The 22,669-nt window shown below is 38.8% G+C and overlaps 1 protein-coding gene across 2 annotated transcripts; it reads left to right on the top strand.

Annotated features, from left to right (window-relative positions):
- The first annotated feature begins 125 nt into the window (after positions 1-125).
- On the top strand, positions 126-21,755 carry arhgap18 (Rho GTPase activating protein 18). 2 transcript variants are annotated; one of them, XM_042390983.1, is made up of 18 exons: positions 126-175; positions 10,090-10,336; positions 11,285-11,423; positions 12,230-12,312; positions 12,525-12,677; positions 13,459-13,516; positions 14,010-14,128; positions 15,248-15,319; positions 15,474-15,567; positions 15,888-15,979; positions 16,088-16,165; positions 16,346-16,505; positions 16,655-16,737; positions 16,840-17,046; positions 17,276-17,410; positions 19,198-19,319; positions 19,443-19,498; positions 19,906-21,755. In XM_042390983.1, exons 1-18 carry the CDS (start codon positions 141-143, stop codon positions 19,995-19,997), a joined length of 2,025 nt encoding a protein of 674 aa, XP_042246917.1. In that variant the 5' UTR covers positions 126-140; the 3' UTR covers positions 19,998-21,755. The 2 variants fall into 2 exon arrangements, with proteins under 2 accessions (XP_042246917.1, XP_042246916.1); XM_042390982.1 differs by lacking the exon at positions 126-175 and adding an exon at positions 1,782-2,157.
- The last annotated feature ends 914 nt before the right edge of the window (positions 21,756-22,669 follow it).

Raw genomic sequence — 22,669 nt, 5'->3', positions numbered from 1 at the left:
GAGAAGCAGGACAATCTGATTGACCTCTCTGGCTAATCTACTTGGCGCAGTGTGTGAGTGTTTTTATGTCTTCTGCAAGCACATGGCCAGTAGGTCATGGCTCTGTGTTAAGACAGTTTGACTGGACACAGACGGACACAATGGTCTCCAGACTCGCCTGCTATCTTCATCTCAGGTGAGGAATAAGAGAGTTAGGACGCATATTTGTGCTTGAAAACTGCAGATGTGTGTGTGCAACCATATTACTTGTTCAAATGCGTTTCACTCCCCTTGACCTTTGTATGTTGTTTGAGTGTGTGTGCTCAGATTTCTAGGATTATTTTAAAAATACATCAAGACCACATTCAGGTGCCACTACATGTGTCTTTCAGGGGTTGACATGATCCAGAGATTTGGTTTTGTTTTCTATGACATAATATCTATATTATGGAAGTTCTTAAGAGTAGTTTTGAGTTGCTGCTTTTTCAAGGTTTGAGGTACTTGTACTCTGCTCTTTAGGTTGATTACTGTGCTGTTTTTCTCTGTAACATTTATCTGACGGTTTTTACCATTTCCTGTGCAGGACCTGCAGAATATATGATAAACTGATGATAATAATATGATGCATGGCAACAGTTTAAACAGGCCAATAGTATGTGAAGTAGTTACACTGCACATCCTCCTTATCAGTCTTTTTAAAGATGCTTCCGTTTTTTTACATCACTCATTTAACCCTTTCACACTGTTCAGGTCAAATTTAACCCATTTTTACACTTGAGAGCAGTAAAAACACCCTGAACACTGTTCTTGTTTAGTCTGATCATATTATGACTTTTCCTATAGTGACTCAGACTACACAGAAATGGAAATATTTCAACTTTTATTTATTTTTGTGCAGCTGATACACTTTTTTTTTATATGTAGAGGGTGTTCTGGGTTAAATTTGACCCACACTTATTCAAAATTCAACATTCATTCAACAACCTTTTGCTTGCTTCACATTCAATAAAATCATGGCTGTTTCAAGTACATCATACCATAATATAGTGTGATTGTGAGTGTTTTTTTCTACATACAACCTAAAGAATACACTCTCTGCTCTCTGAAAGCTTAATCAAGGGATAATCACCCATTTATTAAAGACTGATGAAGTATTTATGAATGAAAAATAGGTTTGTGGTTCAGAAATTTGGTATAGAGATTAATTATGGAAGATACTGTGAAGGGCCCAATATAAACAGTATGTAGCTAAGGGTTAAGACACTGAAAGAAACCATTCTTCAGAAGGAGGAGCATTTTATTGCAAATAACCTACATACAGTCGTACATGTCAAATATAGACATGTAGGACTTAAGCAAGTGAAACACATTGTTTTGGACATTAAGTTCTTTGGCTGCATCTTGAAGAGAAAATGTGGGGGACTTTGTTTACACCAAATATGGACGCAAACTCCCAAACAACTTTAAAATAGCATGTCCACACTTTAACCTCATATATCTCCATCATTCAACCCAAATGTACAGTAATAAAGAGCCAAAACAACAAAAAATGTGTGTTGTAGCTGCTTGGCTGCTCTGTACAGTATTTAGCAGCTCATGAAGTGGATGTGAACTCAATAAAGAAATGCATCAAGTTCATTCATGAAAACACTCTCCCAAAAATGGAAAAACAATGGATACTATGAAAGATAACACAATGCAGCAGTGATAGATACACTTTAAGCAGAAGGGGGCGCTACCACCTATCAAACTTTGCCCCTGCGGTGTCAGCCAATCCCAGTGCAGTCCTCCATCTGTAGTCCAGCCCCCCGTCCTGCCCTGCCTGTTGCCCTCAGCTCAGACCGTCAGTCACACAAGTTGTGAAGAGAAAGGCGAGAAGAAAGAGGAGAGTTTGATGTCAGAATGAGTCTCCAACACAACAACCCAACGATGGAAAGCACAGATAGATAGACAGACCGGTGAAGAGATCTATAGGTAGGCAGATCGATCACCTATCAGTCATCGATTGGATGTCAGCTGTGTGTAAAATAGAAGGAAGGAGAAAAGGAGGAGAAACATGAGTCGGCAACAGCAGCAAACACAGGGAGTGGTTTTAACGGGTTACCACAGCAACGCCGAAATGTTGCCGAAAACTGGAACGTGTGCTCCCTGTCCCGCAGCCCAGGACCACGAGCCCAGGTGAGGGGTGTATATGTGTGTGTGTGAGAGAGAGAGAAAGAGAGAGGGAGGGAGGGAGAGAGGGCAAAGGTCACAGTTAAAGTGTTATTTACCTCATTTCTTGAACTTGAAAGCTGTAGGGAAACATGTTACCTGGTTAGCTGCACCTATAGTAAGCAGTTGTTGTAAACTCCACCCTTGGCCTCTTATGTTTCTCCTTTACCACCTTCCTAATCAGCTGCTCAGCATTTTAACCTTGACTGTGTTATATTGGCTCAGGCTGAATTCAGGACTATTCTGTAGTCTGCAAGTCTAAGGATAATATTTTCCTTAAAAAAAATATGCAGCCTATTCTGTCTGACTCAGTGTTCAGTTCAGTGTTTGCAGTATAAAATAGTCCTTGTTTTGTTGGACTGTGGTTATAATGTATGTAGAGCTTCATTTATCAGTCAATCGACAGAAAATTAATCTGCAACTATTTGATAATGAATCATTTAAGTCATTTTTCAATCAAGAATGTCAAACATTTGATGGTCCAAGCTTATCAGATGTGAGGATTTGCTACTTTTCTCTCTTTTGTGTAATAGTAAATTGCATATATTTTGTTTTAGACTGTTAGTCAGACAAAACAAGAGACTTGGAGATGCCACCTTGGGTTTTGTTACATATATTTATACATTTTAAAGACCAAAATAACAACCAGAATGTCTTGGTCAAGCGAGGAAATGATCAACTGATAAATCAATAATGAAAATAATCCTTAGTTGCAGAACTAAATTTATGGGGGAAAAAAAACAACTGTCAGGATTCAGGAAACCAATAAGAAAATATGGGAAGCTCAACTTTTTACATAAAGGAACATTTAAAACCAAGAGTGGGTCACATTCTGTTATTGTGTAGCGTATAGCAGCAGGTTAGAGCGCCACAGGGAGTTTAAAGGGAATAAAACTAAAAGAAAAAACAACAACACAAGTGTCTTATAAGGTACTGGGCCACCACAAGACACCAGAACAGCTTTAGTGCCCCCTTTGCATTGATAATACAAGTCTCTACTGGCAGGATGAAACAGCAAAACACCTCATGTGGGGTTTTGATGAGAGTGCCGTCTGACATGCCTCTCCAAAATCTCCCACAGGTGTTCAGCGAGCCTTTGTGACATGTATGGAAGCATCTGTATTTGTTATGTTCCTCCATCCATTCATTCATTCAGGTTCTTTTATTTGTTACTTCTCTGCATGTGACAATACGCATCTATAATACCGAAAGAGTCGTGTCTGGATTTTGTTGTCGGAGTGAAACTTAGTGTGTTATTGCTGCTTTTGTTTATGGCTCGTTGTTTGCATGACATGATTGCCAGCTTCTTATAACGAGGGAAATACCCATTGAGTCTGGAGCCATAGTTTACAAGGTGCAGTCGCAGAGGAGCCACTGAGGGGGAACTAAGCTCATATGGAAACAACAGTACAGTTACACTCTTTTATTTATAAATTCGTCCAGGCTGAGGTGGCCGTGTGTGTGTGTGTGTGTCCATCTCCTCTGCATGTTTAGATCGGTCAACAACTGCCGTCAACAACCGTGGTTTGGGAAAAGTAAACAACTTGCGGTCCAGCAACAGTCCAGCTGACGTACAGTAGAGACACACCTGTCTCTGAGTGTATATGTGTGTGTATGTACAGTTTATATGTGTGTGTGTGTGTGTGTGTGTGTGTGTGTGTGTTCCAGATGGCCTGTCCGGCAAGCTAGAAAAAAAAAAAACAGCATCATATTACAGCCTGCCTTTGTCTCACCTCCCACAGCAGTGTGTATGTGTGTGTGTGTGTGTGTGTGTGTGTGTGTGTACTGTCTAGGTTGTATTGTGAAGGCTTAGTGTTGTGGTCATTGTTTCCCCTAGTCAGGAAATGAGAGACAGACAGACAGACAGACAGAAAGCTGCTGACCTTGCTTCAGCAGTGGACGTCTGACCTAAAGGAGCCTCAGGTTATGTCTGCTGGGAGTCTTGGACAAGGAGGCCTTTTTTTTTTTTGTTATTTCAGGGAGCTGGGAGGAATTCTGAGAAGAGGTCTCAGAGGTTCAGCTTTTAGCTAAAGGGCAGTGTGTTTCTGTTTTTTCTACAGTCATGTTGGAACCAGCACTTCCCCAAACATCCGTATGTAATGTGAGATCTAAAAAAAAAAAAGCGGACACACATGCTTCAGATATATTTACTTAATAAAGCCACAAACCCCTGCAGCAGCAATACAATACTGCGCAGGAAATGACATCTGCAGAGAGGAAGAGGAGCTGTGAAAAGCATCACTACATACATGACATCAGACATAAACTCATAAAGTGGAATTTAGTTTGCACACTGCTCCGCTCTGTACTGTAGGATTGAATGGGGGCACCTGTCCGGATGAACAGGACTCAAAACCACTGTGAGCAGAAGAATAATCAGACACAGATGGCTTGAGAGGCATCCAGCTGATTCAGACTTTCGGGATGGAGGATCAAGCAGAGTACGCAGTGTAGATTCAGATTATTTATTCAACCATTAGGTCATTGCTGAGATCAGTAAGTGTGTGTGTGTGTGTGTGTGTATGACTGAACAGAGCCAGCCTCTGTCTCTCACAGAGGGCAGCTGGCACCTGTTGATCTGAACGGGAATAACACACACTTCTCATCCTCTTTCCCTCTCTTAGTTGCCCGCTAAAACTCCTCAGCTGTCCATTGTTCACTTTATGGCTAACCACATCTATCTCCAGTACTCACATCCTTTAAAAGGAACAGTTCATCAATTTGGGTAGTATGTTTATTTGCTTTCTTGCTGAGAGTTAGATGAGAATATCAATACCACTCTCATGGCTGTGCAATAATTAGTGAGCTTTACCGGTGCTGGTACTGTTGGCAGGTTTCGTAACCTTTGGACAGAGCTATTTCCAATCTTTATGCAAAGCTAGGCTAACCAGCTGCTGATTATAGCTTTATATTTAGCTTACAGACGTGAGAGTGGTATGGATCTTCTCCTATAACTCTAAGCAATAAAGTCATAAGGGTCTATGCAAAAACACTGAACTATTGCTTTAAGTGAAAGTAGTGATACCACAGTGTACAAATATTGTTACAGTTACATGTGCTGCATTCAAAAATCCACTTAAATACTGTAAAATTAGGGAAGTATTATCAGCAAAATGTATCAAAAAGAAAAGTACAGGACAAAATGTGAAATTATTGCATATTAACTTATATATTAGTGGAGTATTTTAGCAATTTAAGCAGTATATTAATGTTGCAGTTGGTTGAACTCATGTTAAAACATTATATTTTATTAATTATGTGTTTTGCATACAAAATCTACATCTGTAAAGTAAGTTTTGGATTAAAAAGAGAAAGTATAAAGTGGCATAAATGGAAATATTCAAAGGAAAAGTTCAGATTTGTGCAGTACTGGAGTAAATGTTTACTTTCCACCACTGTCGCTCTCTTAATATTAAAACCTGTTTTTACATTTTTATGTGAATCCCAAGCCTCATCTCATGTGTCCTGGTGTGAAAATGTCTCACTGTAGTCGGGAGATGTGTCACTAGAGTGCTTCCATGGAAACATGTACAGGTCATGTGGGTTTAAATAATCTTCACTTCCTCAGGTCTTGACTCATATTCTACTCATCTGTGCTGAACTCGCTCTTTGCTGGGTGATAAAGTTTCCTTCTATGCACCTTAAAGGGCACATCTTTCCCCACACACACACACACACACATACACTTCATCTGTACTGGCAGCTCTAAGCAGCTGATAAAAAAAGGTGTGTGGATAAAGGTACAAAGAGTACAATAATCACACACAGCTGTGGCTCTGTAAGGTCATTTGTGTATCCACGTGTGAAAGTGTGCCAGAGAAAAAATGTGTTTGTTTTACTCACAAGGGCACAAGGGTGTTGTGAAAGAGAGCAAAGTCATCTGTACCATTGTGTGAAAAGATTGAATATTTTGCATTTTTGTACTTGTGTTTTAGCACACAGATGCTGACTTTCACAGCTTACGAACTAGGAGAGCTGCAGTATGATGATCTCCTCACACAGAGGAAACACACCCGTCTTGTTTTTGACTGATTTCACAGGTTGGCAAATGAGTGACAGTTGTCCACAACGATTACTGGAAACTGCAAAGCTTAATTTTTAACATGGTTAAATGGAAAATGAGGCATGGTTGTGTTAGCCAATCAGATAATTTAAAACAGGTTGCAACTACTTCTCTCTTTAGTCAGCTCTGGATTTTTGTTGTGTATCAGACAGATTTGGACTCACACACTAAAAAAAATACCTGCAAACTGCCACAACAGTACAGTATTTATTAATCCATCTGTTGACATGAACCACACTTAAAGTCTGTAAACATGCTGGCTGCTCTGTGAGGCAATGTTCACTATCTAAGTTTAAACAAAACAAATAAAACCTTTTACAGGGAAAAAATGGAGGAAACCTCATTAAGAAAAACAGAAGTGATCCTTCTTCTAGGATGGACAGACATGAAGTAGATGTTGTGTGTACAGAATAGACCAAGAAAGGCAAATTACAGAAATACTACATGGAAAACAGGACGACGAAATTGTAGTGGATTTATAACACATATGAAGAATGTGATCAGGAGGTTGTTTTTGTTGTCTTTACCAACAACCAACAGTCCACAACCCAAAGAAGACTGAAGAAACCAGAAAGTATTGAAATTAAGAAGTTGGAAATCAGAGAATTTTAGCATTTTCTTCTTAAAAAAATTACTCAAAACAGTTAATTATTATTCTTGACTAATCTTTGTAGCTTTAGAGTCGTCCTCTGGTGAACATGAATATCTTTCCAAATTTTCAAGGCAGTCCATGCATGTGTTTGAGATGTTTCACTCTGGAGCAAACTAGTCGACCAACTGACAGACTTGGCATCATCATCCTTAGATCTGCGCCACCAGCATGGCTGAAAATGGTACAAATATCGGTCAGTGTGAACAAATTGGTAACCAAGTATCACACTGCAGGCTTAAGCAAGTATACATGTAAACATACAGGAGCTGAGTGAAAACTTTACAGCTAAATGTCCTCAATAATTTGCACTGACAAACTAACATGTGTGCTAATATGTTTGTATGCATGTGATTGCTGATCTCTGATTTATGCTTCAGTCAGCCGTTCTTTACACTGTAGCTCTGGGTGAAGGTAAATCATTAACTTCCTCTGTTAGGTCTTCTTTGCTTCTGCCGGGTTTAACTCTGCTTCCAAGGTAAACACATCTCCTCAAGTTTATCTGAATACAAGAACATTTTTGCCATTCCTTGCAAATGAAAACATTACTGAAAGAGAGGATGACCTTGAGCTTTACTATTATCAAAACATAAACGGACAGAGAGGAGTCAGAGAGCATGTTTCTGCATGTTTTATGTTACAGAGCTTTGACTAAGTCTCAATGGAAGGGGATAGGAGAAGAGATGAGAGCAATAAAGGGAGGAAATGGAAGAAAGGGTGAAAATAAAGAGAACCAAATAGAAAAGGAGACAAGAAGTCGACACAGAATATAGAACACAGAAGTTTACGAGAGAAGGAGGAAATAAAAGAATGGTAGAGGGAAGGAAGGAGAGCAAGAGGTCATTGCTGTGGTTTCAATTGTTGGTTAAATAACTGATGTTCTTTTTGAAATTGAGACCAAGGTGTGTGTGTGTGGTATATTTACCAGTGTTGTTATCGCTTCATAAGTGTGTGCTCAGCATGTGTGTGCGGCAGGAAGTCCGCTGTGGTATGTGGCCTTGGCTCAGCACGAATCCTTAGTGTAATACTGCTGATAATTCCAAATTAATTAATACAACAGCACATTAACTTGATGCTGTGAGTCTGACTTTCCAGTTAATCTTACAGGTTAATTTACTGTGTTTCCTTTATTTCTGCAACGATAAGTCGATATGTCAATGGAGAGAAAATTAACGGGCAACTATTTTGATAAATGAGAAGTAGTTTTTCAAATATTCTCTGGTTCCAGCTTCTTAAATATGAGAATTTGCTGTTTTTCTTTGACACACAATATATAGCTTGATAACGTTGATAATTGGATATCTTTAGGTTCCGAACGGTTGGTCTGACAAAACTGAAGACACCACTGTGGGCTCTAAGAAATTGTGAATGACATTTTTTCATTGTTTTTTAACATTCAATAGGCCAAACTATGAATCAATTAAGAGAAAATAATCTGCAAATTAATTGACAAAATAAGAAATACCATCACTATATGTTTCAGAAACATTCTTGTACTTCTGTCATTATCATCATCATCATTATTATTATTGTTATTATTATTATTGTGTACAACTCCACCAAATCCCATGGGGTCATACATTTTAATGAGATGATATTATATCATCTTTACCAGTTTTTTTGTTGCTTATTTTTCAGAAGTTAAAATGATACTAAAACTAGTGGTAGCAGTGCTAATGGTTGTATTAGCAGCAGTAGTGTTGCCCTGGTTGCATGTTTGTGGACACGTTGCAGAGTGAATGAATTAGAAAAGATGTTGAAGGCAATTGTAAAGGCATCCAGGCAGGGCAATTTTTCAGAGGGAAAATACATTTGCATGCTACTTGTTGAGCAAATGATCTTCTATGGAACAATTGTCTTACCTCTGGCAAATATTAAAGCTTTGAAGTTTGTGTCATCCATTAGATACAGCTTCAGACTTAACATTAAATGTTGGTTTTGACATAACAATAAGCATTTTGTGTGCTTCTTAAGGTTAAAGAATGGCTGAGGCTGAGATGTCCTGACTTTTAGTCCCTAAAATTGGTCACAATCCAAAAATGTCTGGATCCTGAATTTCCCATGATGCAAACTCCATGTGTCCGGTTTCTGATACTAATTTAGTCTCCAAGCCCAAACAAAGATAACCCTGATCATCAGAGGATATTTTGTTTTGACTTGATGAAGCTCCAGAGTCACAGACATAAGTTTTCACTAGATGAATATTCCCCATGACAAGTAAACTGACCTTTAAGTGTAAAATTGGTGGGTGGAGGAGCACTCCACTTTAAAAAAAAAAAAAAAAAAAAAAAGGTTTTTTCCTCCTAAAAGCCACAGAAAACTTGAACGTAGATTTAGTAGCTCTATAGTGTTAATCTGTGCCTTAGAAGATTCAAAGATTCAAAGACCTTTTTGAATATGTCTTTAAAAAAAAAACTATAAAACAGTGGAGGCCTCACTGGTTAACAAATAGTCATGAAATGTTGGTGAGAGGTGACTGGAGCTCACTAGGTTTGCATTTGATCATCATTATATGTGTGGGTGTGTGTGTGTAATAAACAAAAAATACAGAATGACAAACATTACAGGTTACATTTTATGAAGTAACCATACTGAACCATAAGGAGCCACTCTGTCTTAGCTAGGCTAACATGTGCTCATATGCCGTATTAGCTGTGTTAAGCTAGCAAAGGGAAGTCCATGCTGCTATTCTTAGTCCCTGCAGATGTTGTCCTCATTAGCTGTGCGGCTGGGAATTCAACATAGTGCTGGCTCAACTTTACTAGGAGTCTTTGGCTGACTTCTGTCTGTCTGACTCACTTTCCATGTCAGCAGCTATCTCTGCCTTCTTGACACAACGTTAAAGGCGTACTAGCATCCGGAAATCAGTCTTTTGAAACAGGCAGCCTACACATCCCTTCATTGGACCTCTTGACTGAAAAAACAAACACAATCAGATCTCAGACAATTAAACATTTGTAAGCCAGAAATATTTTTATGACAGGTGCTGGCATGAGGCAACAATTATAATATCTTTGGTAAACGAGGTGCAAAGTGCACATTTATGTTTGGGTGTGACTTTCGGTCAAGAGCTTATGAGCATGTTGGCTGAGTTTTGACCTGTGTTAGTCAGGATCATGCCAAATAACCAGATGATCACCAGATTTTGTGTCTTTCTAACTGTCTGACGTACCTGTCTCTCTCATAGCCGCAGAACAGGACACTACACTGTTCAACAGAACCAGAACACACATCATGGAGACAGATCCGGGCCTGCCAGTACCACCAGCAGTACAAAACCCACCAGCACCGACCCGTCGTCCCTCCCCAATCCGAGTGCGGCACCGGGCTCCAGGTCTCAGCATTCCTCCAGCCCAAAGCCTGGCTCCAGCCCCCGGCATAGTCCCAATTCCAGGCTCAGGCCCCGACCCACATGTGAGCGCTTCAACTCTCAGGTAGGCAGTGAATTCAACTCGTTAATCTAACAATAGCACGTTCTTCTTCTGTTTCTTCCAAAAATGCTGTTGCTGCGTATCATTTAAAGTGACAGATTCGTACATTTCCTGTAGTCTTGCCTTTATGGGAAATACATGAAAAAGAGATGCCAACTAAATTAAAATGAATTCATCATCAGGACAGTTTTTCCTTTCATTTGTTAGCTTACAGCCTGCCAAACAGAAATTAAAAGCAACAAAAGGTGACATTTACCATTCAGGAAAGAATGCAATTTCTTCAATTAAAATAGTTCCATTATCAAACTATTTTATGGTTTTACATTTCAGACCTTCCATAATAATAACGCCTTTGTATTAGGTTTATAGTGGTCAGCAAGTTATTGTCGTCTCCTGTGATTTTTGCCTCAGTGGGATTCACAGGCTACGACCTTTTCTGCCGTTGTACCGACTCTGAATAACAATGTCTGCTATAAACGGCTAAATTGTAACTGTTAAAATTTTACAGGTGGTTTGGTTGGCAGGCAAACAATTCTTAGCACTCCGGGAGAATATGTATGCTGAGTGCCCTGAGAATGAGTTTAGGCTCAGCAACAGCATGGAGACTTGGTAGTAAACCAACAAATTAACTCAAGTTAAATGCCCTTTTCTTTTGGAAAGGCAGAGAGGACGGCTCAGGGGTCTGTTTAAATTCTAGGTGGTTTATGTAACATAGGTGTTAAGTGTGCTCAGCCGGCCCCTTTTGAGACTTGTTCAGACTGGCTGTGATTTTTCGATGCATCATATCTGGCACATAGGAGCGATTGTCTTTTCTTTTTTTTTTTTTTCAAAATTAATCCACTGCTGTGCAGAACAGAAACATGATATGAAACAGGAAAGGGAACTTGAAACTGTAAATGATAAAATCCCCCTCTGAATGTATTAGTCTTTGTGCGTCTGCACGTCTTGCAGGACTCTCTGGACGAGCTGGAAATGGATGACTATTGGAAGGAGGTAGAGAACATCACTCGATCGGGAGGAGAAGCAGGGAGGGGAGAAGGTGGAGGAGAAGGGGAAGTGCAAGAGGAGGAGCAGCAGAAAATTCCTGAGGGTAGGAAACATTGTGTCCATGGACAGACCTGAAAGAGAGATAAATGAGCCTTTTCTTTTCCTGCATTTGCTTGTGTGTACAGACAGTCCTTCCACATTTAGTGTGTCTTACATTGAGAACTTTCTACTTTAGATAAAAGATATCACAGTAGCAACGTTGATTAGACTTGTTGGGACATGTGTGTCATTCTAGACATGGAAATTTAGCAACTCAACAACTTTGTTTCTGGTAAATATCAGATTATTCAAAATTAAACCAGCAATTTCATAAAAGTTGCATTCAATCGACACAGAAATTGAAAGAAATGAAATTAAATGGAAAAGAATGACTACATAATGCAGTGTTTTCATTGTCTACAGGACTTCAACCAAAAAAAAAAATGTTAGTGCCATATTTTTTGTGCCAGAATCAGATCTTGAAAGATTTCTTTGAGTTGTTTACTGCTGAGAATCAACTCACCCATCTCAGACTTGTACAGACTGGCTTTTGCACATGTGGTATGTGATTCTAGTGTGTATTTCTGTCAGTCTTATTTAGCCTGTTTATGAGGACTATTGTTCTCTGGAGCAAACATACACTTCCTGAATAGTATGTGTGTCCTGCACTGCATGTGGTCACTAATTTCCTTTTCCTGCACCTGTAGAATTGTCTCTGTGTCTTACATGGAGATAAATGAAGGCTTCTGTCCCTCAACTTTCTTTTTCTTTTTTTTTTGCGAGAAAGTTATGTACCAGCTTAGCAACCACATTTTTAAAAAAGTCCTTCATCTTCACTTATTTATTTTCTCCTCTTATCTTCTCTTTCAGAGGGGGAGCAGGAGGAGGCGTGGCTTACAGAGGCGGGGCTAGCGCGGTTGTTCGATGATTCATTGGCAGCTGACCAGGATCAGGTGTCAATTATCTATCCGTTATTGAATGAGTTACACCTGATACCAGATACCAGTCATAGTTTATCAGCTTCATATTTACAGTTCATATTAATGACTCAAGATTTTTACATGTGCAGTGATTTAGAACCTGTTACATAAGTAATAAACAAAACAATGTGACTGAAAATAGATATTACACCTACTGACTAATATCTTATGCTGATATTTGACAGGAAGAGGACAATGCTGTGTTTCTGTCAACGCTGACCAGAACTCAGGCGGCGGCCGTACAACGGCGTGTGACTACACTACAGCAGACATTGCTACGGCGACGCAACCGACAACACGTTCCCGATGTTAGGGATATATTCCGACCTCCGGAAAAGGTTAAGACATGCACATAAACACACACTTTAATTGAGATAAAAATGTGTGAGTATACATGTGAAACAACTACATTTAGAGGTGTTAGCTGCTTTGTTTCGTTTACTGTAAAAAAAAAACCAACTTAAAATTCAATCCTTATTAAAGCATTTGAGTACTGTTTTCCCTTCAGAACTGTTTTAATTACTGTAAGACCATCAGAGAATCTCAGTAAGCAATGATTATGAGGGTAACAAAATCACACTGAATAATAAATGACGTGAAAAAAAATCAATTACATGAATTGAACATCCTACCACAACACACAAAGTAGGCATTTCCTTTTTTTTTTACCACAAAGGAAGTGGTCACAACTTTGCCAACTTTGCTTTTGTTGTTACTTCTCCAGTTTTGTGGTACTTACTAACCAATTACCAAGCGTTTTTTGTTATACCACCAAATCCCACTCCACTACTGCAAAATTAAGTTCCTTTAATACATGATGCTGGGATTCTTATATAATATGTATATACAGTAATATAGGTATTGATTCATGCAGGATTAAGTGTGTCACTGCTACTCCAAACTACTCTAGTCAGCAGAATAAGCAGCTATAAACCAGGAGTCTCTCATCCTCTTTAACTTAGACACACAGTTTGTCCACTAATTAACTAACAAGATAATATGTAACATGGAAAGATGCTATGAGGAGGGGGAATTCTGTGTGAATATGTTAGTGGTTGAACATTACACTGTGTGCTGTACAGTGTATAATATGTCCCTGTGTTGTATGGTCTGCTGCAGGATGAGGAGCCTGGCAAAGGGGGAAGTGAGAATGGACAAAAAGATGTCACATCAGCTGGTACGTACAACATATTTCTACATACGCACAGTGTGAGTCAGCGTGGTGAATGACAAACTGAGGCCCAAATAAACTTCTGCCTAGTGACTCTGAGACACATTTTAGAAATAGAACAGATTAAATCTCACATGAAGTGTAAATATATATGCTGCAACAATACAAATAAATGTTATTTTTTCTACACAGCATTAGAATGATTCATTTATTATGAATTTGTGTATGTAGTACATCACTGTAAAATGGGTAAAATGTCAACTAAAGCCAAAAGTGTGCATTTATTCACCAACAGAGTAGTTTTAGCAGGCCTCTCTGTCTTCCTCTTTCTGCTAAAGTGACTCAAACTCTGTGAGATTAAATCGAAGTAAAACACATTTGATTGTATGTCTCTGTGTACTGTATATACAGCAGCACTTCACCTACATAAACACACTTGCACTAAACTACTTGTGTGGTCGCAGCTTTAATTTTCTTCTCTCTGCTTGCGTCTCAACAGAAACGGAGACTGTAATGAACGTTGAAGTGGCGTTTTCAGAGCAGGCACTCAGTTACAGGGACAACAATCAAAGGTTAAAGGTCACCACTAGCATGAACTCGCCTGATGACAAACTGCCGGTGAGTCACTAACCTGTACACACTTCCTCATTTGTGCAGCATGTTTCCTCACTCCTACAGTGTAATCACGATTGATCCATGCAGGTAACCAGTGTTGCAGCTTGATACATTACCATATAAAGCCACTTTGAATTGCTGTCTTGATGTAAGTGTCCTGTAGGGCAAGTTTTTATTAAGGCGTGTATTGATAACTTATCAGTTGTCTTAGAGCAACGTTTACCAGAGAGTTAAACACATAGAGATCTGACACCAGAAATAGATGACACTTAAGACAAGATTGCTCACTGATTATTTACTGTTCACTGTGTATTTTTTTAGGTTTCCATGGTGACAAAATGTTTGCCTTTGTTGCGTCTGAATGTAATATAATCAGATTAATTGTGAAAAAAGGTAGGCTTGTTATTAGCTGGAATTGGATCTTTGTCTTGAAGCTTCATATTCAAGAAATGATTAACTTTATAACTACGGTTTTTAAAAATGGCACATTGTGCTCAGCAGTTTTTTAAGGGCTACAGCTTGTGTTAACAGATGGTGATTTGAGGTTATACTTTAGTCAGGATGTATTGTGTTGTTTTATTTATTCACAGACCTTGTATCATGAACAATTTGGCCTTATAATCTTATTATACAGTTAGGCCAGTGTATGGTAGTTTGATGCCATTAGCGTGAGTGTGTTTGGGTGTGTGTGTGTGAATGAGAAGCAAATACAATATAAATGTCATCCATTTATAAATGACAAACATAAAGTTTGCAATCCAACATCATAAAACATACAGAATAGAGTATGTACTGTTGGATTTTACACTGGCAGGGTTGTGTTGCATTATAGTAGAAAGCACTGTGTGTGTGTGTGTGTGTGAGAGAGGTGAAGCTCTCCAGTCTGAAGTGACATCTGGTGGTTAAAGCTGGTTTAACAGACCAATTCCACCTTCCTGTGTTCAAAAAAGACTCTTATACAATTCAGTCAATTCAGCACTACACAATCCACAATCATCATGCAAATGTAAAATTCAATACAGACAGAAATGAATTTGGTGCAATGCGTACTCCCAGTGTTTTCTCCCACAGTAATTGATGCCAACCTTCTCCCTCTCTCTCTCTTTTTTTTTTCCTCTCTAGAACTTTAAGTTGCTCCGAGATAAAACAGGTCAGACCAGAATAGGAGATCTGTCTCCTCTGGATATGAAAAAGGTAATGTGACATGACAGGATATTATGATCTGTGGATGCATGTATGTGCATGTCCGTTTATCTTTTGATAAGCCTTTGCAAGACAAACATCCCTTTGTTGTTTCTATCTGATATCCAAAACATACAAACATCTCTGTTCTTCATGCTCGTATCAGGTGCGTAGGCTTGCGCTTGTGGAGATGACTGCTCTGTTTGATACAGCTGGGATAGACCTTAAGGCGCACAAAGCTGTCAAAGTTAAGACTAAAGGTAAACACAACACACACGACATGGAACGGGGATAGTCCTGAAGGTTAAAAAAACTTAAGTTAATTATGTTTTCTCTTCCCACACGAACAGAATCGAACACTTAAACACACACAGTGATGAAGAGATTAAAAGTAAAAACAACAAATGAAAGCATTTACACGCACACTAACAGGATAAGCGAACACTGACACACATACACAAAGTCATTATAATGTCAAAATGAATTAAATGAGAATAAATTACTGTTTTGTGTGGGTAAACAACTATAGTTGTACATTCCATAGACAGATTAGAGACTTAACTTCTTTTTGTTTGTGTAGAAAGCGGTCTATTCGGTGTTCCTCTTGTTACTTTATTGGATCAGGACCAGAAGAGATCTCCTGGGACCAAAGTGCCATTCATACTGCAGAGGGTGAGCACACCAGCTAGTCACATTGTCCCATAATCATTATTACCAGTGTGTCCAACTTTATAGATAAAGTCTTATCTTATCCTAACTCATTCTCTCTTTTATCCATAGCTTATCAATCATATCGAGGAGGAAGGATTAGACACAGAGGGGCTGCTTCGAATCCCTGGAGCAGCCACTAGAGTCAAGGTGGGAAATAGTCCTAACAGTTTAATTTCACAAACTTAAAGCTCCATCTCATTAATCGAACAACATTCACCAATGTGTCATCATGATTGTTTGCATTAGTCACCTGACTTGTTGTTTAAGTTGTTGTACACGTTGTGTAACATGCTTGCCTGTGTGTATCTGTCTCTGTCCTTAATCCAGTCACTGTGTCAGGAGCTAGAGTCCTCTTTCTATGACGGCATATTTCCATGGCAACAGTTGAAACAGCATGATGCTGCTAGCCTTTTGAAGCTGTTTATCAGGGAGTTACCGCATCCAATACTGACTGTGGAGTACCTCAACGCATTTATTGCTGTCAACAGTATGTATACTACCCATCCATGAGGTTGACTTTGATAACAAGAGCTTTACAGCCACATTCATGGAAAATGATTTGTTTAAAACATGTATTAAGCATTTCCCTGTGTGTGTTTGTGTGTGTGTGTGTGTTGAACGTGTGTGTCTTTACAGAGCTCCCCACAAAGAAGCAACAGCTGCAGGCTTTGAACCTGCTGGTGCTTTTGTTACCTGAGGCCAATCGGGATACTTTAAAGGTACACACACTTTTTAAAGGTGCTACTGTACATGTAGGATTTCCACCAATAAAGCATTACCTCATTTTCTATTTTAAATTTATTTTCTGTTTTCTTCACCAGGCATTGGTGGAATTTTTCCAGCGTGTGATTGACCATCAGGCCAAGAATAAAATGACTCTCAACAATGTGTCTGTTGTCATAGCACCCAACATCTTCATGTTTAAGGGTTTCCGCTCCAAGGTTACAGAACAACAGGAGTTCTCCATGGCAACAAGCACAGCCAACATCGTGCGGCTGCTGATTAGATACCAGAATCTTCTATGGACAGTAAGGATCAAAAAGAGCCCATTAGCTTGAAGTGCTCTGCCATTCAAATCACCATTATTAGCAGACTTTGTGTCAGTTCAATGAAATCAATGGAAGGTGGTGTTTGTCAGTGCAGTCTGTTTATATATAGTTACTCACATCTAGCATTTGTTTTTCCACAATGAATGGAAGATGGGTCACCGTGTACTCGTTAGGTGTGTCAAATCCCCATTCTGTATGTCTCATCTAGATCCCCAAGTTCATTCTGACCCAGGTCAGACAACAAAACATGGAAAGTCAGCGGAAACAGAATAAAGAGAGAGCTGTAAGAAAGCTGCTGAAGAAGATGACCACTGAAAAACCACCTGACAAAGCTGTTCCTGAGGTAGGAGATTACATTTTATAAATGTGATAGCTATGCAGTGACTCACTTTATATCACAGTCAGCATTCTTTCAGGGTGAATAGTGCGTGATGGTGTAATCATGATTTTATGTCATCTCATTTTATGTAATCTGCAGGTGTTTTGATGAATTAAAGGTCTGGAATGTAGTAATATACTGTATATGATATAAAAGGATTTGAATATAGATTAAGATATGTTAGGGGAGTTTTTTTATGGTTCTAGTAATAAAAGATAGGTCTACTCAGGGTCAAGGCCATAACAGAGATTTCCCTGTAATTTGATACCAACTGATCTTCCCACAGTTTGACTCACAGGTCAGTCTTTCTCATAGAGACTGAGGACAGTCTCCCAGGTTTCGTTATTAAAACTGGGTAGAAACAAATTTTTTGAAAAAAACAAAAAAACCCTGCATTGCAGAGGTCCAAGCCTTTAGGGCAGCCCTTCATATTGATATGCAGTTCACTATGGAGGAGAATGAGGGGAGAGCATCATTTCCGGTAAGGCGTGTCCTTGACAAAATGTAAAGGGTGTAGGTTTGTTAGCGGCCGTTCTCGCCACCGTTCAAGCAACTACCATGCATTTAGAGATCCCCAGAATTCGGTAGGCAGAGATCTCTGATTGTCTGCTATCGCAAGGTTGTCTCATTGAGGTCGTAATATATACAGTACAGCTTTAAACTGATTGTATATATAGTCTCTTGAGTAATGGGGACATCTAGTGGTGGTGTATAAGAATGATGTTCCTATGAGGAGATACAGTTTTTTTCAGTTGATCAGTTATAAGATATTTAACCCCATTGTAGCAGTGCACTAAGAGATTTTTACTATTCCATATAAATATTCATTGTTCATTAATAGGGATATCCCAATCAAGTTTTTCTGTCCCAAATCCTGATCTGAGTTCTTTTAATATTGGGTATCTGCTTATACCTAGTCAGATCCGATACTTATATTTACATAGCAGACAGAATATGTGCAATGTTGACATTGAAATAACAAGTGCAGCCGTCTGACTTCGGCACACATTTTTCACAAGCTACTTAATCCAAATACTGAAGTTCCTGCTTCCATAGTAATACCATATACATAATAAATGAAACTGAAGAATGCAGATCCTAAAATTGGCGTGATGTAATAAGCAATCACTCGAGACATCTCTAATTGAATTCATTTTGCAGTATCTAATTAGCAACCACTCAGCTATTATGAACGTTTAACATAGTTTGACAATTTCCTACAACCTCACTTCATTCCTCGTGTCAAAAAAGATGAGCATCAGATTAGCAATCAGTCTCATCTCATCTCCTCTTGGAAGCGCCGGTGACAAGAACGAACAATCACCAATAGAAAGTATGCATTTTCTAGATTGCATTGTCACAACTAATCAGCTCTCTGGAAGACATGTGACTATGATTATAATACTGAAAGACAGCTAACCCGGTGAAGTATAGCAGCATGTAAGAGTGGATCTGCTCGTATTGACAATATTTTGGCAGATGAGTAACTTGGACGTACCTCACCAGTTGATCCTGCATGCTCAGCTAAGTGCTGCGGGGTCTGGACGGTGACTGGAGTTTATTAAACAGAAGAGTAAGATTTTATCCAAGTCCACATTCTTTTGTTGCCTGAGGTGGATTTGTTGAGTGAGTGTTTGTGTGTTGATGAGGAAAGTGTTTTGGATGCTTTCAAGAGGATGGTGATCTCAGTGTTTACAGATTGACTGTATGTTTCTCTCTCTCTCGCTCTGTTTGTCTGTGTTTACAACCAGGAGAGTTCACAGGGTTTTATCCGCATTCAGGCACCACACTTCAGTAAACGCTCTATGGCAGTTGAGCTAACTGCAGAGTTACAGGCTGCTGATGTATTAGCACGTTTCCTCAGCCAAGAAAGGTAATGTGAATATACATACAGCATTGTTTATACTATCACACAAAAACACATTCATTATTGGTTAACTCTTAACTCTTTTTCTTACTTTCTTTCCTTCTTTTCTTTCTCTCTTTGTCCTCTTAGCTCAGTGGCAGTGAAACAAGAAGATTTGTGTCTCTATGAGATTGGTGGAAACATCAGTAAGTCTTGCTCTCATTAAAAACAGATCAACTACAATGTTTAGACCCCCCACCAGATACATAAATATACTCTACTTGGAATAATAAAGTGTCTGTTTTTTTCCACAAAAAAAAGTTCAGTTACCTCTTTAAAATATAATATCTATAAATATGCAAATGTTATTTGTTTCGAAAATTTAACTGCTGGATTCAAGATGTGTCCTACTTTTCTGAAAAGTAGGAGAAATCTTGGCTTCAAGTTTCCATATCACAGTTGTATAAGTTGCTTACTGGACCACGATTGGCTCCGAACTAGTCGTGATGTCACAAATCCTGCTGGTAGATAACATGCCTCAAACTATCATATTTTCAGTAACTACATCATGTCTTTGTCTTTCTCTCTTCCTCCTCTTCTGCACCTTCCTCAGAGGAGAGATGTCTAGATGGGGAAACGTATATGAAAGACCTCATCCAGCTGAACCCTACAGCAGAGTGGGTCATCAAAGCTGTGCAGCGATGAACTCATTCTCATTAAAATGCCCTGCTGGATGCTGGACTGCTCCACATTTTCACCACAGTGTCCTACTGAGAAGAGAAGTCACCTGTTTTCCTCTGGTTTTTGCCAGTTTTGGACAGATTTAGACTCTTCACTTGTAGCATACAGATCTTTTAACAAAGGTGGTGATGTATGGTCTCACACACTTGGCTGGCAATGTCCACCAAAAAAATTCCAAATATCCCAATGACAAAATCAATGAAAACCATTGAACTGTGTGTGTGGTAATACTGGTTGCATTTTTTTAAACGAGCCAGGAAATTACAGGGTTATGTGCAAAAATAGCCTTAGCTTTATAGTTATTCAGATATTTTTCACCCTTTCTTATGCTACTTATTTGAATTTTGGGATTGACGTACCACTACTCTGAAGTACCTGTTGTGCAGGTGAAAAGAAAACCACTTGTTTCACAAGACTTTGTCATCTCTGCTCTCCTGTAAGACCACTGGTGGAACTGGTGGAACTACATAAGGCATTTCTCCCAGTTTGTCACAGCACTTGAGCCTCAATATTGTGATTCCTAATATCCTGTGATACTTTTACGTATTGCACTTGTATACTGTGATTTATTGCCACTAATGACTTAGTTGTGTCCGCAGTAATAAGCTCAAATAAGCATAATAATACAGTTTGGGGCAATTAAATATCAAATTCATATTAATCATGAATCATTTACATAAAATAAGTTTTAAAAGTGTAAGGTCCATCAGAAAAAAAGGAAAAATGAATGGAAGGTGGGATGGTAGGATTTTTAGGAGGTCCAAAGTTGCATGGTGCCCTCCAGAGGTGTGAGGCAATGACGCAGAATTGTGAGTTACATATGAGGGAGTGAAGGAGAGAGAGGACCTCAAAAGTGAGCGTCAGCCATCAAAAACTGGTCAGAATGACTCCACTAATGTCGTCATTGACAACTAACCGAGACACGCAATGAGAACATCACTGTTTTAATGGTATATGAATATCTCTGTACACTATAACTTTTTAAACCGTGGATGTTTGAGTGTGTTAATGTGTGAATCCATCTTTGAAAAACTGCTGCACACCAGTGGACAAATGTGAACAAAAAACATTTCCACATTTTAATATGTAGCCTGTGTGCAAGCTCACGTATAAGTTAGTTGCCTTACAAGTTTTGTACCAAAGACTTGATTGAATTAAAAATTTGGTGGACTCTTAAGTGTTAATTTTGAAGATATAAATTGCTGACTGTGTGCACTAAATGGCCTTGTTAAATGATACACACTCACATGGTGTGTTCCACAAGTATTTGGACACTAAAACTTTTATATTTTGATTTTTGGCTCTATAAGTCTTCACTGTCTGGAGATCAGTGGATATACTGTTAAACATTGGCAAAAGTTGCATTTTGCCCATAATAGAAAATCCCCATTTTATCTCTTTTGGCACATGCTCTTTGCTTCTCTTGGCTTTCAATAAAATCTGATTCTGTGTGCTTTCTCACAGCCGGTTGAGGATCATATCTGCACCACAAAGTCACACATCACGGTTTCTTTTGTGGAAAGCTGCGGAGTGTTAACAACAAATAATGTGCCGCATTTCAAACAATTTTTGAACTAAGTCTCTGTCATTCCCTGCCTTGTATCATCTTGTTTACTGTGAATGGGTTTTTTTCTCCAAATGATGATGTCTTTGTCTTATTTCTGTCTCTAAAATGACCACTAAACCTGCCTGTAAATAAACATGTAGTTATTAATTACCGCATCTGCTGGTTTGATGCTTTTGTGTGCAAATGACCGAATAGAGTGACATTATAGTGGTTAGCTCTGTAATCACCAGTCTTAGAGTTTTGGGGAGCTCTGAGAGGTTGTAAAATTGTGTTTTTTGTTTTAATATAACTAGTTTTTGAGTGTCAGTTTCAAAAAACAGGGATTGTTGTCCTGTTTCTGTCTGGCCTTGTGTGTATTTGTATTTCAGATTACCCCAAATCATCTCCTCCCCACCTCCTGCCCCTCCACTGTTAAATATACGGTTCATACCATGTGCTGTTTCATTCAGCTAATTCCTTTAATGGGAATTAATGGCCCCAGTTAGTCAAATGATCAGAGCGCTAATGGCTTGGGTTATAGGCTTGAGCCAGAGTGCCCTGGTTCACTATGGGTCAGACACCAAAGTTAACTCAGCATAGAAACATCTCCATATGATAACTGTTGAAGTCAATCATGCAACACTATTACAGCACTATTACAACTGAATCAGAAGGGACAAAATGTATTAGAATAAACTTATGGGATGCTTTCCATGTAATTGACTGTTTTGTAATATACCAATTAAAAGAGTTAGTTAAATTGACTGGTAATCATACATGTTGTAATACCCTTTTACTCTACATTTACTTGACCTTATCCTTGAAATGATAGCCATCAAGTCTGTAGCTATAAATGTTAGTAAATCACTAAAAAAGACAATAAGGCTCTCTCACTTACTGTCATCAAGTTTGCAGTGATTCAAGTTTTTCTAGAAGATGGTATTCAACAGACAAATGGATTTTTTACAACATGCCAACACAAAAGTTGTTAATGGCCTAATGCCTTTATAAGTGATTCATCATTAAGGTATCAAATTATGAGCACTGTGCTGTGTGTGTATGTTTTAATGTTTTAATGAACTGCCAGATG

Source organism: Thunnus maccoyii, chromosome 17 (genome assembly GCF_910596095.1).
Source record: "Thunnus maccoyii chromosome 17, fThuMac1.1, whole genome shotgun sequence".
In the NCBI taxonomy this organism is placed as follows: domain Eukaryota; kingdom Metazoa; phylum Chordata; class Actinopteri; order Scombriformes; family Scombridae; genus Thunnus; species Thunnus maccoyii.
The sequence above is the reverse complement of the archived record's forward strand: the minus strand, read 5'-3'. Positions and strand labels throughout refer to the sequence as shown.

Bases quoted from the DNA above. Each gene is read 5' to 3' on its own strand.
- arhgap18 (XM_042390982.1), top strand. From the start codon at position 2,036: ATGAGTCGGCAACAGCAGCAAACACAGGGAGTGGTTTTAACGGGTTAC. The intron at 2,158-10,089 runs GTGAGGGGTGTA...TCTCTCTCATAG, and splicing joins GCCCAGGACCACGAGCCCAG to CCGCAGAACAGGACACTACA. The intron at 16,506-16,654 runs GTATGTATACTA...GTGTCTTTACAG, and splicing joins CGCATTTATTGCTGTCAACA to AGCTCCCCACAAAGAAGCAA.